Source organism: Apis laboriosa, unplaced genomic scaffold (assembly GCF_014066325.1).
Source record: "Apis laboriosa isolate Shangri-la unplaced genomic scaffold, ASM1406632v1 scaffold17_cov146, whole genome shotgun sequence".
Lineage (NCBI taxonomy): Eukaryota > Metazoa > Arthropoda > Insecta > Hymenoptera > Apidae > Apis > Apis laboriosa.
Genome location: NW_025222181.1, coordinates 2,225,536 through 2,241,246, shown reverse-complemented (window position 1 = coordinate 2,241,246; position 15,711 = coordinate 2,225,536). Strand labels below are relative to the sequence as shown.

At 24.0% G+C, this 15,711-nt stretch overlaps 5 protein-coding genes, 1 long non-coding RNA gene and 1 other non-coding gene across 11 annotated transcripts; 2 read left to right on the top strand and 5 right to left on the bottom strand.

The window, feature by feature from the left end:
* Positions 1 to 704: 704 nt before the first annotated feature.
* LOC122711668 (uncharacterized protein PF11_0213-like) lies at positions 705 to 6,362 on the bottom strand. Of its 2 annotated transcripts, none has more exons than XM_043930666.1 (14): positions 6,243 to 6,362; positions 5,879 to 5,949; positions 5,651 to 5,789; positions 5,385 to 5,562; positions 5,219 to 5,320; positions 4,846 to 5,118; positions 2,541 to 4,778; positions 2,354 to 2,468; positions 2,067 to 2,271; positions 1,776 to 1,962; positions 1,554 to 1,709; positions 1,344 to 1,496; positions 1,154 to 1,246; positions 705 to 1,086 (listed from the first exon to the last, which is right to left on the bottom strand). In XM_043930666.1, exons 1-14 carry the CDS (start codon positions 6,285 to 6,287, stop codon positions 875 to 877), a joined length of 4,167 nt encoding a protein of 1,388 aa, XP_043786601.1. In that variant the 5' UTR covers positions 6,288 to 6,362; the 3' UTR covers positions 705 to 874. The 2 variants fall into 2 exon arrangements, with proteins under 2 accessions (XP_043786601.1, XP_043786603.1); XM_043930668.1 differs by having other exon boundaries at positions 1,160 to 1,246.
* A 441-nt stretch (positions 6,363 to 6,803) lies between these two features.
* Positions 6,804 to 8,641, top strand: LOC122711688 (protein AAR2 homolog). The gene is made up of 5 exons (XM_043930695.1): positions 6,804 to 7,291; positions 7,368 to 7,483; positions 7,575 to 7,728; positions 7,822 to 8,094; positions 8,161 to 8,641. The coding sequence occupies exons 1-5, from the start codon at positions 7,104 to 7,106 to the stop codon at positions 8,567 to 8,569; spliced, it is 1,140 nt and encodes a 379-aa protein (XP_043786630.1). The 5' UTR covers positions 6,804 to 7,103; the 3' UTR covers positions 8,570 to 8,641.
* Positions 8,642 to 8,714: 73 nt separating this feature from the next.
* On the bottom strand, positions 8,715 to 9,631 carry LOC122711711. The gene is made up of 4 exons (XR_006346153.1): positions 9,572 to 9,631; positions 9,326 to 9,421; positions 8,999 to 9,082; positions 8,715 to 8,858 (listed from the first exon to the last, which is right to left on the bottom strand). It is a non-coding gene; the product is annotated as an uncharacterized LOC122711711 (long non-coding RNA).
* Positions 9,632 to 10,645: 1,014 nt separating this feature from the next.
* On the bottom strand, positions 10,646 to 10,718 carry Trnav-aac. The gene has a single exon. It is a non-coding gene; the product is annotated as a tRNA-Val (tRNA).
* A 157-nt stretch (positions 10,719 to 10,875) lies between these two features.
* Positions 10,876 to 12,781, bottom strand: LOC122711639 (tropomyosin). Of its 2 annotated transcripts, XM_043930625.1 has the most exons (5): positions 12,626 to 12,781; positions 11,982 to 12,302; positions 11,695 to 11,886; positions 11,295 to 11,606; positions 10,876 to 11,172 (listed from the first exon to the last, which is right to left on the bottom strand). In XM_043930625.1, exons 2-5 carry the CDS (start codon positions 12,294 to 12,296, stop codon positions 10,945 to 10,947), a joined length of 1,047 nt encoding a protein of 348 aa, XP_043786560.1. In that variant the 5' UTR covers positions 12,297 to 12,302; positions 12,626 to 12,781; the 3' UTR covers positions 10,876 to 10,944. The 2 variants fall into 2 exon arrangements, with proteins under 2 accessions (XP_043786560.1, XP_043786561.1); XM_043930626.1 differs by lacking the exon at positions 12,626 to 12,781 and having other exon boundaries at positions 11,982 to 12,574.
* LOC122711640 (mitochondrial import inner membrane translocase subunit Tim17-A-like) lies at positions 12,605 to 14,485 on the top strand. Of its 3 annotated transcripts, XM_043930629.1 has the most exons (3): positions 12,985 to 13,113; positions 13,197 to 13,253; positions 13,815 to 14,485. In XM_043930629.1, the coding sequence occupies exon 3, from the start codon at positions 13,830 to 13,832 to the stop codon at positions 14,310 to 14,312; it is 483 nt and encodes a 160-aa protein (XP_043786564.1). In that variant the 5' UTR covers positions 12,985 to 13,113; positions 13,197 to 13,253; positions 13,815 to 13,829; the 3' UTR covers positions 14,313 to 14,485. The 3 variants fall into 3 exon arrangements, with proteins under 3 accessions (XP_043786565.1, XP_043786564.1, XP_043786563.1); XM_043930630.1 differs by lacking the exons at positions 12,985 to 13,113; positions 13,197 to 13,253 and adding an exon at positions 12,605 to 12,633; XM_043930628.1 differs by lacking the exon at positions 12,985 to 13,113 and having other exon boundaries at positions 13,122 to 13,253.
* Positions 14,486 to 14,559: 74 nt separating this feature from the next.
* On the bottom strand, positions 14,560 to 15,250 carry LOC122711641. Its single transcript, XM_043930631.1, has 2 exons — positions 14,949 to 15,250; positions 14,560 to 14,870 (listed from the first exon to the last, which is right to left on the bottom strand). Exons 1-2 carry the CDS (start codon positions 15,087 to 15,089, stop codon positions 14,688 to 14,690), a joined length of 324 nt encoding a protein of 107 aa, XP_043786566.1. The 5' UTR covers positions 15,090 to 15,250; the 3' UTR covers positions 14,560 to 14,687.
* Between the last annotated feature and the right edge of the window lie 461 nt (positions 15,251 to 15,711).

Sequence of the window (15,711 nt, the reverse complement as noted above, 5' to 3'; positions counted from 1 at the left end):
TAAATTGATATGTTTGATAGTCTGTTATTTTATAAATATTCGAAATAAATATTTCATTTCATTTTATTTTCTATTTATTATTACATCTTCTTTGTTTAAAAAATACGATATTATATTAATGTTATATAAATGAAATTTATTCTATTTAAAATTTTTATTTAAAGGATGTAAGGAAACTATTATTCAAAAGATAAAACATAGAAAATCAATCTTTTATTTTATGATATAACAAAACGATCTTTTCTTTTTGTTTCTAATTTTTTTTTTTTGAAGAATTCAAAATAAAAACATTTACATAAAAGCTTAAATATAGATGAAACGCTTCACAAGTGATATTGCGGAAATGTTTATTTCATTTATTATGAAATTGCTTCTTTGGTTTATCAAAATTATCTTATTAATTTGAGCCTAATGCTCTTCTATTTAACATTTGTAATATATACATACATAATACAATAATGTTTTAATTTAAAAAAAAATTACGCATATGGTGTACTGTACACTTTAGAAAATAGAAAGGAAGGAACTACATATTAAAATTAAAGTCAGTTTGTTATGATAAAATTTAAATTAAATAAATAGAAATAACAAGAAAAAGATTGTTTTTGCATTATTTTTAGATTGTAAAAAAAAAAATTAGAAAAAAATAGGAGAAAATTAATGATTATTGCCACGATTAATGTTAACTTTTGATTAACGAACAAAAATCCAAAGATATTCAAAATTAACATAATATAAATATTAAAGAAAAATTTTTAACATATTGAAAAATAACAAAAAAAACAAAATTTTAATTAATATAAATTATCTTACAATGAATATCACACGATTTCCATTATTCATTAAAAAACTATACTTTAAATTTTTTCATTTTCTAAGAATTCATTAATAATTTGTTTTTTTTTAAATAAGACTTCCAGAAGTCTATATCACGCATATTAAATAATCCTTTGATCTGTTCTATCGTTCGATCATGCAATGGTACAAATGAATTCCATTTTAAGATATTCCGCGTCACTTCTTCAAATTTATGTCTCACCAAGCTTAATAATGCCGATACAACCCCTTCTTTTTGGTCATCCGATCCTAATTAAATAAATAACAATTTAATATTATATTTTAAACATAAATAAAATATATAATAAAAATATACCTTCACCAGAATTAATTAAATCACACAACTGTTCTATAATTTCACCAACTGAATTATCTTTATCTTCTATTGGAAATACACGCATGAGATTGCCTGTAATTATAAATTTTATAATAAAAATTATAACTTAAATATTGAATTACAATTAATTAAATTAATAAAATTGTTAAATTTGATATAGAATACTTACCTAGTAAACAAAATGCTCGATAAGTACTGGGAAATTTATTATTAATTATCATTGATAACAATGCACCCTTAATAATATGCTTGTACGTCCATGCAGTTCCTTCTCTTTTTGCAAGGAGTATAATTGCGGTTTCTACTTCACCATAACACTTTTCTACAAATCAAGTAGTTATTTAAATGATAAATTAAAAATATTGTAATTGTTACTCACTTTGAAATGCCGTTAGAAGTTCTTTGAGTAGATCTTGAGATAACGTCATTTGATATTTATAAAATACTGATACCAAGTTTTTTAAGGCATTGAGTTTAGGAAAATCTTTACCTTGTTGTATCAAGATTAGATGTGCCATACATTTTGGCAATAATTCTAATAACAGATTAAAATATCGTATAAAAAATTTAATTCTAAAATTATTTAGAAAGTTATACGCACCAGTATTTACGTCGTTATTCTGTCGAAATACTTCTGGCCAACAAGTGAATACCGTATATAAAATAATTATCGCATTAAGTCCCAAACAATACAAAGCATCGCAACAAAATATTCTTATTTTTTCTCGATCTTTTTTAATTCGCGCTAAAATTGTATACATTCTAGCAAGAGATTCTACAGCATATCTCTAAACATAAAATTAATTATATAAATTAAAAATAATTATATAAAATTAATTAATTATGTTCTCTAATTTTATATAATTTTAAAGTAATAGAGAAAAAGTTAAACCTCTATTGATTGATTAAGTCTGAAAAGTTTATATTCTATTCCAGCCTGAACAAATGGAAATGCCATACATTTTGACTTTTCTAAATCAACTAATAATGCTGAGATCCTTTGTTGTGATTTTGACATTAATGGTGCAGGTGGTGTATGGTTTTTATCTAAATTTATATTACATTCTTGTTCTATACTTAGGAAATCTATAATTCCTCTGAAATCACATTATATATATATGTTATATATTGTTAATTATTCATGTTAAAAATTGATTGTTAATATGATATAATACTAACTTTGCTATAATACGATCGCTACAAGTAGATTTCAATTTTTCAATTACGTCCCAATGTATGGAATTATTCCAATCACTATCTATAAGCCTTTGCAATTGTTTCCTCACGAATTTATCTAAAATAAATAAAACATATTTTCGATGATTTTATACTTTTTTTAATGATCAGTTAATGAAAATAATTTTACCTGTTATTAAAAAAACATGTACAAGTTTTTTATAATCATTTTTACTCTTCTTATTTTTACATTTATTTTCATCAATATATTCTTTCAAATGTGTAAGTGGGCCATGTATTTTCACTTTATGTTCTATACTAAAATCTTCTTCCTTTTCAAGGATATTATTAGATATTTCTTTAGTTTTTAAATTTTCATTTACATAATTTATTTCTAAAATATCAGTGGAAGACTTATTATTAGAATTTAATAATTCTTTTTCATTCATATTATCCATTTTGTTGATTTCTTTTATATTTAAAGAATTATTTTCATATTTATGTTCATTATATTTACTTGATTCAGTCTTTATCTCATTCGGTTCAATTGTTTCTTTCAAATTATAGTCAATATTATTAAATACAGTATCAGATTGATCACAATTATTCATATTTGTTTTGAATGAATTCTTATTATCTATATTACTTAATGAATTTTTAACATCAGAAATTACTATTGCGTGAGCAGGTATAGAACTATCTTCTGTATTTTGTATATTTTTAGAATGTATACTTGAAATTATTATTTGAGATTCTTCTATCTTATTGCTATCAATTTCTTGTAATTCATTGTTATCTTCCTTTACTTTATTTGAATTAGTAATATTTGCTATATCTTTTATTAATTGTTTTTTAAAGTGTAAAGTATCATTTAGTTTTTCATGTTCAATTTTAGGTACGTGTGCAATACGAGACTTCTTTTTAGGTATGTAATCATCTTCTTTAATTATCTCGATATTAGAATCTTTTTTTTGAGATATATTAGAATTTTCATAATTATCCAAATCTCGATGTTCTGACGTCAACAATTGACATGGATTCATGACTTTATTGCGCTTCTTTAAATTTCTTAATTTTTTCAATAATTTTTGACGATTACTGATTTTTTTTATTTCACGAAAATTATTTATTTTTCTTTTCCTCGCTAATTGTGTATCAGAATTATTTGTTTCAATTTGAGCCACAAATTCTTCACATTGCGATGTTTTTGATATATTTGTATGTTCAATTTTTTGGATATTTTTATCGAATTGTGACGAGATATTTAAAGTATTATTTTTTTCAATTGGTTCGATAAATTTTACTATATGCGATACTGTTTTTACTGGCGATTCATTTATAAGTTTAATATTTCCAATAGAATCTGATGCATTTTCTGTGGAAGATTTAATTTCTGTCAGATTTTTCTGTTCTATTAATTCCGAATATATTTCAGTATCCGTTTCAAGTTGTATTAATTTACTAGATTCAATAGAATCCGATAATATTCCTGAATCGGTTTCACCTCCTACTGATTTGCTACATTCAACTGTATTTTGTACTGTTTCTATTTCAACTTCATTTATATCTGTATTATTAGAATTCGATAATGAACTAGAACTTTCTATATGCGATATGCTTTCACATTCCGAATTAATATTTGTTTTACTATTGATAGAGTTAAATTCACCAAAGTCTGCATCAGATTCACTGTTTGATTTTTCTAAATCTTTAGTTCTATTTAACGAATTGTCCGATTTATTAAAAAGTGAAGAATATCGATATTTACATTTTTTAGATTTTTTCCGAACGGGACTTTGTTCAATTTTTTTTCCAATTGATTCAACTATCCAAGAATTGGTAGATGTATTTCGCAATCTTTTACGTTTTAATTGAAATAATTTGTATTTTTTCAATGTCTTGTGCATATCAATGTTTTTTCTTTTCTTATTTTCAGAAAAATCAATCATTTTCTTCCATAATTCAATGAAATTGAATTGCATGGAATTATTTATATCATACATGGACAGAGTATTTGGATAATGGTTATGGCAACAATTATTACTCTGATCAGATTTTTTTTTATTCAATTTTCTTTTTACTTTCTTTTCTAATGTATCAATCCTCTTTTGTAATGAGGAAATAATCGCCAAAGAAGATTCTGTTGTTATAATATTTGCACAAGAAGTATTATTATTAGTTGTATTTGAATTTGTTAATGATAAAGAATTAATTGATTTCGATTCGATATAATGAGCACTTTGATTTATTAAATTCGACGTCGGAGAAAAAGTATTACAATAATCTGTGTGATTTAATGAAATTGTATGAGAAGGTAATAGATTTGTAGAATTAAAATTTATATGACTATTCTGATTTTGCGAATGTGAAGAAGAAGTATCTGACAATATTGGTAAATTTTCTGTTTTACATTGTTCATTATTTACATCTAAAAGTATATAAATATAAAATTATTATAAATCCATCATTACATATTAAACAATTTAATATCTTACCTATTGATATTTCTATAGGAGATATAGATCTTTTTGGTGGAGATGAGATTTTTTCAATCAATTTTGGGCATGAATTACTCATAATTTTACATATTTTCTCAAGAGGAGGCGGTTCTAATAGAATTTCACAATTGCTACAAAATATAGGATATAAATCACTTTTGACATTATAAAATTCGTCAGTTAATACAGATTTTTCAGTAACTTCTGGTTTTTGTATTATTATATCTTTAGTCAATGTTGTATTGATTCCAATATCTTTTAATTTTGTTTCTATAACAAGAAATCAGATTACATCATTTAAAAATATTATTAATATTATCATTAATCATATTAATTAAAAATTATAAATTTTTAATTTTATTTAACTTACTATTTTCACATTCTGTAGATAATTTCTTTTCTATTTTTTTCATTTTCATATCGTATGATTTTTTAACAGTTTTTAATTCTTGTTCCAATTCTTTGATTCTTACTACAAAAAAAAATTAATTTTTTTTTTTTTCTAAAAAAATATTTAAATCTGCATTATAACATACCTTGAAGTGAAGATTTTTCTAAGTCATATTGCATTATTTTGTCATTCTGATTTTCTTCTATATCTTTTATTTTACAGATTAATTGTTGTATGTATTGTTGATCAGCTGATGTTTTTATATTATGATCATTTACTTGTGTACTTAAAGTTTCAATGTTTTTTTTATACTCCGTATTTTGCTATAAATTAAATATTAATGATTCTAAGTAATAAAAACATTATCCAGAAAAAAAAACATTTTACAAATATATATATCTTTTTACTTACAAGTTCTAATTTAATAACTTTTGCTAAACTAGAATTATAGTTACATGTTACTTCTTTTGTTTGTTTATTTAATGTATCTACCTCTTGCTTTAATCTATCACATTCTTTTAACTTATCATTATATCTTTTAATTAATTCACTAAAAATAAATAAATTAATTAAAAAGATAATTGAAATAAGTATTGCATATGAAAGAAAAATTTAAAATGGATATGTTAAATAACTTACTGAGTTCCAGATATTCTTTTTTTTAACAACAAATACGACTGTGTTAATTTGTCTAAATCAGATATACCTTCCTGCAATAAAATAAATATTTATGACTAAAACCTAAAAGATTTAGGAATAGAATAATAACAAATAAAAAATCTCTTTGAAAAATATTTAATTTATAGTTTAGAATTAATTTATAGTTAAAATATAAATTTGCATATATAAAATGCAATGTTAAACTTTCAATTTATATTAAATTTTTCTTAAATAAAACATAATATTAAATTTATAGGTCTCTATATAACCTTAAACTAACCTAAATACTTAATATTATTAAATGTTAATTAAAAGAAAAAACTTTTAAGAATAAAATACTCACTTTGGCAGTTTCATTTAATTTTAAATCTGGAAGATTATTATCCATGTTAACTAAAATGACAATCAGTATTGTTTTAGATTTTTTTATATTTTTGAACGCCGATCAAAAACACGTTTATCCGGCACTCGTTTTAATGTTTACAGTAACGGTTAGAATCCCTAGATTCACTATAAAAGTGATATTACAGATAAAGTATAGAATAGACCTAACTTTAAATAACATTTTTATATCATGTTTTGAAATATTCATATATATAAAAAATTAAAATATTTAATATATTTTTTACGATTTAAAAATTTATAATTATCATAGATAAAGAGAGAATATTGGACTATAATTAATCTCAAATTATTTTTGAAAATTTGAATTTTAATTTAAGTTTTTAAAAGTTAAATTTTGCGTAGAAGTTTTAGAATTCATAATTTTTTATTTTATATGACAATTAGTTTAATCTGCTCACCGTTAGATGACACCACAATGTACTTTCTGAAAAATTTTCTGAATAAGTTAATTAAATTATTAAAGAAAATATTTAGATTAGACATAATTAATCTCAAATTTTTTAACTCAAAGTTTTTAAAAATCTAAGCTTTAATTTAAATTTTGTTATTTTTATGGATTAATTAATTCCATTTATTCACCATTAGATGTCTATAATATTTCTGTGTGTGTTTTATACAATTTTCGAAAACTATTGTAATTATCAAATGAAAAAAATATTACATCATTATTTTAAATATATAAAATAATAAATAATATATATATACATAATATACATATAAAATTTATATATGTAAAAAAACAGATTCGGTTTATAGTTTTAATAATCATAAATCGAATTTTATAATTTAATAACCAATCATGGGAAGTGAAGGAATAGAAATGGATCAAACTTTGGCACAAAGACTTTTTTTTGAAGGTGCTACGTTAATTACATTAAATGTACCCAGTGGCACAGAATTTGGAATAGATTTAAAATCATGGAACACAGCAGATAAATTTAAAGGTATTAAAATGATTCCACCAGGCTTTCATTATATCCATTATAGGTAAGTTTGTATAGTTTTTTGTTATTTTTCTTTTTCCTAGTATTTATACATCTTATTCATACATTTATTTTTAAAGTGCTATAGATGAATTTGGAGAAGCAAAACCAAAAGTTGGTTTTTTTCATACATTTAAGAAATCTGAATTTTTAGTTAAACATTGGGATACAACAGAAGAAGATTTGAGTTCAGAAAGTATGATAATAATATTTAATATAATGAGCATTAAAAAGCATGAAAAAAAATAAGATTTTTTTACTAATAAAATTTTGTTTTTTATTTAAAGTTGTAGAACAAGAGACAGTTGAAAGATTGAAGAAGAATTTGAAAGATTTGGATAAATTTTTAGGATGTTATCCTTATGATATATGGAAACAGTGGAAAGATTTAACAAATCATATTACTCCTTCTCTTGTCGAACGTTGCTCACCTATATGTGGGTATGTTAATTTCATAAGTTAATTGTAAATATTAATTGTTAATATTATATTTATTTTTTTGTTAATAATTGTTAATAAAATTTTGTATTTTAGCTTTGTAAGATCAGCTTTAGAATTAGAATATTGTTCTGATGCTACAAGACCAAGAGGTGGAGAATCAAAACCAAAAAAAAGAAGGAGTGGAATTACTGTAGAAGAAAAAGAAGATGAACTTCTTCCTGATATGAAACCTAAACCTGGTACAGAACTTCGACTTTCTAAAATACCTAACAAACAATATCCAGATGGAGCATCACCAACTGAAATTACAAAATATTCTTTGGATTCAAGTTATGTATTGGATATTATTCTTAATGATTTAACACTGTAAGCAACTGGTTAAATATTTGATTAGATATTTATATTCTATTATATTTAATAATATTTTTCTAGTCCTATAGAGTTAATTGGTGAAATGCAATTGACATTTGTCTGCTTTCTTGTTGGACAAAGTCTTGATGCTTTTGAACATTGGAAAAAACTTGTCTCTCTCATTTGTGGTGCTGATTGTGCAATTTCGCAACGTCGTGCTATTTATGTTGAATTTATGAAAGCAATAGAGATTCAATTAATGCATGTACCTGAAGATATACTTTGTGATATTGTAGCTAATAATAATTTTATTTATCATAATTTACATAAACTATTTGCGAATATTGAAATCAATTCTGAATTAGATGGACGTCTGAAATCTTATACAAAAAGATTTAGCGAACGATTATCAACAAAATTCTTATGGGATTTTTCTAATTTGCAAGAAGAAACTGAAGATGATGCACCTGTCGTTGTTTTATTAGAATAAGTTTGTATATATAATAATTGTAACTTGTATAAAAATACTGTTTGATATAAAAGTAATATATTTATTCTTATATATACATATATTAATAATTTTTATATGCATATGGAATTTTATTTGAATAAGGATTAGTAAATATAACATTTTATAGATTTTATAATAATAAAATCAATTTTATTTTAAAATTACATTACATTAAATACAATATTTTATAATGAATTGATTAAAAATATTTTATTAAATATTTGGTATTTCATGTGAACTGCTTCATATTCTTCATAAATTAGATTCGCTAAAAAATAAGATTAAATAGATATAATTTATAATTTTTAATAGGAAATTAATATAAAATTTGAAAAAAAATATTATCATGTTATTATTAAAATTATAATATTTTTAAATTTGTAACATAGTTTATATTTAAATATTTACCGGATGAGGTGGTCTTGGTTGTGGAATATATATTGGCCGATTATTACCGGGTTCAGCTTCCGGTTCTGCTTCACGACGAATACGCTATATATAAAAATTAATATAAAATTTGTTACAGGATACTATTATATTATTAATTCTTCAACAAAATTCATAAATATTTAAATATTTATCGCCGTATTTCTTAATTTACGTTGATTATGTTAAAATAAAAAAAACTTTTTATTTCATAATTAAATTAAATTAAAAATTTGTTTAAATTATAATACATTTGATAATTATCAAATTATAAATAATTTTTTTTCGAAAATATGTCTTTGATCTTACCGCAGGTTGAGTAGGCGGATCTGGGTTGTTATTCCCAAGTACCGTGACTATAAAGGTAATAACAAGAATTGCTAAGGCAAAATTCTTCATGATTATCTGGATAAAAACAAAAGAGAAGAAAATAAATAATGAAATCGTTACTTAACAATTAATCGTACAGAATAAGTGATTTTTAATGAAATCATAGATTGTATATTTTTCAATGTGTTTCTTAAGAATTATTTCTTATATATAATTATTTCTTACCAATAGTTATTCAACTGACACTAATTCTATGGATGAAGAGATACTGATACTGAACATAGCGGTTTCCACGGTATTTATACATATTTTGATGTGTTAATCTTTATATGCATAAAAGTTCAAGGCTTGACAGTACTCGTTTGGGAATCACCGTTTATCATAATATTTATATCATATTTTTTATGTTCTTTTTCTTCCTTATTTATCTTTCTGAGTCAATCATGTTAATAAATCATCTTGTAAATGTAATACTTTTTATCATTATTGTATTTTTTTGAGTTATATTCCTTTTGGATAATTTTCTATTGTTATAGAAATTAAATTTTCCATCAAATTGATAATTAATCAAAAACTTTTTTTAGTATGAATAATTGGAAAATTAATTTTAGTCAAATCACTAATAAAATGTGTTAATTAAAAAATTAAAAATCGACAGATAAATAATTAGATGTAAGTGTTAATTCTTTTGCTATATCAACGTATCGAATCATTAATAATTAATAAAAAAATTATTCATGAAAATAATTTTATAAATTTCTTTGTGAAAATATATATATCAAATCGATTGTGGCATTTTTCGCATATAATATGTTTCGAGCTGTAAAAGAGTTAAAAATTGACAAATCAAATGACAAGTTATCTTCGTTTTTTGCTCGATTAACAGGTTAATGTTTTATAACATTTTTTTAAAAGTTAGTCGAATAGAAACTACTATAATCATTTTATAGATTAAAATATATTTTTTAATTGTAATATATCAAGCATGTATGTACTTATTGTTAGTTGTATCTTTGTGAGTATTGATCATTTGGAAATTACCGCAAATTTGCGATAAAGATTTGCAAATATAAGATTTTTTTTATTGAATTCTTACATATATTTAGCTCAATAATTCAATTTATTTTCATGTAAATAATTTGTAATATTAATTTATATATTTCATATATTATTGTTAAGTATTATATAAAATTAATTAATATTTAAAAAAATTTTCATAATTAAGTATTTTTTAATTAAAATTTTTTACTAATTTATTTAATTATTATATCAAATTTTATTTTTATAGAAAAAAATAAATGTTTCCGCCCAGGATCGAACTGAGGACCTTCCGCGTGTTAGGCGGATGTGATAACCACTACACCACGGAAACTGTTGGTAAGTGGTGGTAACTTTATATATATTATAATTAAAACAATTTCATTGTAACAAATAATTATTATTAAAACGTTAAATATTGATATTTAGAACTTCGTTCTTTTTTTAATAAAGAAAGTTGGTTAAAAGAAATAAGAATACAACTGTAAATCTTATCTTTTATCTATTTTTATTAATTTTATACAAATTGTATTAATTATAAAACAGTTTAAGGCACATTTTTATTTAGAATCTGCTTGCACGTTAGCCTCAAGCGCCCGTTTCTCTTCCGATAACAATGAAACCTTTTCCTCGTATTTTTCTCGTAAATCTCGGAACAGACAAAGTTGCGTCTCGTATTCTTTCTTTAAATCCGCATTCAATTTCACCGCAGCATCCATTTTACTAATCATTGTATTGTATCGTTCTCGTTCCTCTGAAATTCGAGCCTCCATGTCATCCACTTCTGCCTATATCATTGCACAAGAATTAAATTAATTTTTTTTTCTCCTTCTCCAAAAATCTTAAACGTTCAAATACAATTAATTTAAAAATAATAATCATTTCGATCTGATATCTCATATCCATTTACCTGCAAATGCTTCACTTCCATGTTACGAATTTGCAACAGACTTCTAGTAAGAGATTCTACTTCTTTCAGTGAAGCCACTTGACTGTTCAATGCGCTAATCTGTTTCTCTTGATTAGCTACAGTACGGATACGATCCTCTAATTGCAACGAGGTCTGAATAAGTTTGCCTTTCAACTGATCTACCATCCGACGAAGCATCACCTCGTTACCTTCACCCTTCATCAGGGTATCATAGGACGATTGCAATTCGGTTAGCTTTTTCTCCGTGCTTTCCAACTGTTTTTGATAAGAATCTCGTTCGATAGAAACTTTCTGGAAACAGAAAATTATAAACTTATTACAATTACTTATTCCATTAAAAGATATAGGATTAGTATCGATCGATCTTTTTTATTCATACCGAAACTTCGTCTTTCAATTTCAATATCGTAAGTTCATTCTCAGTCGTGCCCTGATCATCTAATTTAATCTGTTCCATCTCTGAAGTAAATGATATTTTCTCGTCTATCTTCTGAAAATCGTTATTTTCATTTTGTTTTGGCGAGAAAGCGAAACAAGTGTCTCCTGCGCCTATGGTTTGTTGGACATTTGACTGGAAAATAAATTGAAAATAAAATTAATAACCGGAAGATAATAAAATTATTCCGAATATTATTTTATTTTAATTCATATACACTTTAACTTTACCAGTTGCTCATTTTGCTTCACGGTTGTTACACTATCCTTCACTTCTTTTTCTGCAAGCGAGGTTTCATAGGCAACTTCTATATCTTCAACGACAGTCTGATTTATTTCTTTAATAGGCATTTCTGAGGTCTCGCTTTCTGTGTTGCACAACATCTTACACTCCGTATCTTGCATCGGTGCATTTTGTTCTTCTGTTAACGAGACTGAATTTTCGATCTCACTTTCGTTTTTTACATTATCTGTTATGGACGTTGCCGATTCAGATAGATAGGAGTGTTGATCAGTTACTGATTTGAGCGTCTTATTGTCTGACATTTTTATCTGCAAGAAACGTCACTTTTATACATATGCATACGTAGCATGAAAAACAGAGGAAAAACGAATTCGTTTCTGATATATTTTCACTGTGTTCATTGTTATCTAAATTACTGGCCGAACAATTTTCTTATGCACAAAATAATATTATAATATATGTATATATATATATATATTTCATTTTTATGATTTGATTGTTTAGGTAATGCGTGCACGCGATCGGAATCTAAATTTTTACGTATAAATTTTTTTATTTAAATTTAGTTCTAGTATTTGAATTCGTAGTTATGAATCTTGAAGTACGTTAATAATATCAATTTTTTAATTACCAAAAGAGGTAAGATACAATGGGTTAAGTCTTAAAAATTGATGTTTTCTTTAAATAATGAAAGTTTCTATCACGCAAAAACAACTGGATATCCAGAACTATATAACAGAAAGTATGATTTATTTTTGGACATTGTCCGCTTGATTCTATTTTAAACTATCATTTAAACGTGCCAGTCTAGTATGCACAACAAACTATAAGCCGTATATTTAAATCGAGTACATAAAACTTGTCATTGATTATTCGTTCGAATTATATTATTGATTATGCGGTTATTTATGACGAAATATATGCGTATTAGAATCTGTTCGTACATAATTTTATTTCGAAATATATTATATATCACGCAATGTGAATCGGAATTAAAACATCGTTTCTACAAATGAACTCAAATATAATCATGAAAAGTGCAAAAACGAAATGATTTTATGAAATAATCATAAAAAACATTTAAATCATTTTTTGAAAAATTATTAATTGTATTAAATTGTAAAATATCTCTTTATTTTTATATAATTATAAAGAACTTTTATTTGTATGAAAATTCATTAACGTAGTTACATTCACCACAGTGTCGTGCTCGAGGCATTTTCTTCCTCAGTAGCAGAAATTTTGAAACGAATTTTATGGTAAATACGTAAAGAATTTTTATATTTGTAACGAGAATAAGATTTTTAAAGAACGTACACCAATATTTCGAATTGTTATACACATGTTATTTTAGTATGCACGAAAATTAATCACATAACCTCATTTATGCCATACATTATTTTCCTTATATTTCTTTCTGTGCTTTATATAGGTACATATAAATACATAATTTTTACGTAATATATTTATATGAACAAAATAAATATGAATAGAGTGTTAAAAAAATATTACTATCAGAATAAAAATTATAACAAACTATGTGGTTAAAGGTTATTTTTAATAAGCATCTTTATTGCACTTTATATTGAATCAAAAAATTTAATATGCATATAGATTAAATATTTACAGTCACTTTTTATTAATTATTAAATATATTTTTTTTCTAATTATATTTTCGTAATATATATAATTTATTATATCATAATATCAATTATTTTATATATATTATATATATATAAACAATAAAATAATAATAACTTTATTATTATTATTAATAATTATTTTATGATTTTAAATATTAAGAAATATTTTTTTTGTAGATTATCAATTGAGGAATGGAAGAATACGCAAGAGAACCATGCCCATGGCGTATAATAGATGACTGTGGTGGTGCATTTACCATGGGTGCCATTGGGGGAGCAGTATTTCAAACTATTAAAGGTTTTCGTAATGCACCCAGTGGAATAAACAAAAGAGTTTTAGGAAGTCTTACAGCTATTAAGCAAAAGTCTCCTATTATTGCTGGAAACTTTGCATTATGGGGTGGTATGTTTTCCACTATAGACTGCACATTGGTTCATCTTAGAAAAAAAGAAGATCCATGGAATTCCATTATTAGTGGAGCAGCCACAGGTGGAATATTAGCAGCAAGAAATGGTTTACCAGCCATGGCTGGTAGTGCAATTATTGGAGGAGTATTATTGGCTTTAATAGAAGGTGTAGGAATATTTATTACTCGTCTCTCTGCAGAACAATTCAAGCCACCATCATTTACTGAAGATGCAAATCCTTTAAGACAACAAGGTCATCCATCGTAAAGCATATAAATATTTAGACATTTTAAATTACACACCACTAATTAAGTACAAATGTTTCATATTCTCTGAAACGATAGTAGTTGAAAGCTATCATTGCCAGTACATCAAATTTGTATAGACAATTCTTCAACTCCTTGATTTAAGAAATAATAATAGTTTGGTTTTTATTTAATGCTGTTTTTGTACTTTTATTTAATTGTTAATAAGGTAAAATGTATTAAGACAGAAATTTATTAATATGAAGTATATTTATAAAATGAATTAATATATTTTTCAGTTGTAAACAAATTTATCAAACTGACAAAATTATTAATAACAATATGTATAAAATGTATAGTTTTTAATATTTTTAAGTTACAAAAATTATTCGTCGTTCTAAATATCATCTTCATCTTCAATTTCTTCTTCAAAATGTTTAAAGGCTGATGCTACAGACAAGTCTAATGATTTGTTTGTAGAGTCTTGTTGAATATCATTTTCAGGTTCATATGAGGAGGAATTTTCTGTTGTGCCTTTTAATGATTTGTTCATTAGGCCCAATAAATGAAGTTGTTCCACCTAAATATTTTATATTATATATAAAATAGTTTTTGTATTAAAACAAATGAAAAAAACAATTTTAAATATCATATTTACCTGTAATCTGTGTACTTGATCATCAATTTTTGTTAATATCTTTTGAAGAAGTTCTTTCTCCTGTTTTAATTCTCTTTGGAAAGCCAATAATTCATTGGCACTTATTTTTATACTGTCCTCCAAATCGTCAGTTTCTTCCATTTTTTGTTAATTACTCGATCATATTCACTTCTGAAAATTTGTTTTACCTAATTTGAAGGTTATGGCACAAACGAAATATACGATAGATTAAACATGGAACTTCATATTCTATGTTCTAAAATATCGATTGCATAAAAGAATGTTTGATATGCCCTCTATGATTTAGAGTGGTAGGTTTAGAAATTATATTTAATTCAATCACAAAATTTAATAAAAATTTAAAAAGATTTTAAAAATAATTTTCTTGAAATTACTTTTTCAGAAATATTTCTATGCTTATTTATATTATGCATTGAATTGTATTCATAGATTTTTTAATTTTATTAACTATTACCTAATAGTATTGCAGTGTTACCAATCATTTTTAATATTTGAACATATTTAAAATTCAGTATATATATTTATAAAGTTGATCAGCCTAGATTTCAAATATGAAAAAAAGTGTATGTGCATTAAGAAATATGTGCATTGAATTTGGGTTTGTGAAATAGTGAATTGAAATAGTGAATACATTATAAAAAAATAACATCATAATTAGTTAAATCATTTTATTTCGGAGTGAATTTTATAAGTTTTCTTTTGTAATGTATTAATATTTTATTCTTTCTACAGAATTCTAAAT

Excerpts from the sequence above, each read along its gene's own strand:
- LOC122711668 (XM_043930666.1), bottom strand. The coding sequence starts at position 6,287 with ATGGATAATAATCTTCCAGATTTAAAATTAAATGAAACTGCCAAA. Across the intron at positions 2,469-2,540 it reads ACATGTTTTTTTAATAACAG|ATAAATTCGTGAGGAAACAA; the intron begins GTAAAATTATTT and ends TATTTATTTTAG. Across the intron at positions 1,247-1,343 it reads TCGAGCATTTTGTTTACTAG|GCAATCTCATGCGTGTATTT; the intron begins GTAAGTATTCTA and ends TTATAATTACAG.
- LOC122711688 (XM_043930695.1), top strand. The coding sequence starts at position 7,104 with ATGGGAAGTGAAGGAATAGAAATGGATCAAACTTTGGCACAAAGACTT. Across the intron at positions 7,484-7,574 it reads AGAAGATTTGAGTTCAGAAA|TTGTAGAACAAGAGACAGTT; the intron begins GTATGATAATAA and ends TTTTATTTAAAG. Across the intron at positions 7,729-7,821 it reads CGTTGCTCACCTATATGTGG|CTTTGTAAGATCAGCTTTAG; the intron begins GTATGTTAATTT and ends TTTGTATTTTAG.
- LOC122711639 (XM_043930625.1), bottom strand. The coding sequence starts at position 12,296 with ATGTCAGACAATAAGACGCTCAAATCAGTAACTGATCAACACTCCTAT. Across the intron at positions 11,887-11,981 it reads TGAAGCAAAATGAGCAACTG|TCAAATGTCCAACAAACCAT; the intron begins GTAAAGTTAAAG and ends TTTATTTTCCAG. Across the intron at positions 11,173-11,294 it reads TGGAAGTGAAGCATTTGCAG|GCAGAAGTGGATGACATGGA; the intron begins GTAAATGGATAT and ends GCAATGATATAG.
- LOC122711640 (XM_043930630.1), top strand. The coding sequence starts at position 13,830 with ATGGAAGAATACGCAAGAGAACCATGCCCATGGCGTATAATAGATGAC.
- LOC122711641 (XM_043930631.1), bottom strand. The coding sequence starts at position 15,089 with ATGGAAGAAACTGACGATTTGGAGGACAGTATAAAAATAAGTGCCAAT. Across the intron at positions 14,871-14,948 it reads ATCAAGTACACAGATTACAG|GTGGAACAACTTCATTTATT; the intron begins GTAAATATGATA and ends TAAAATATTTAG.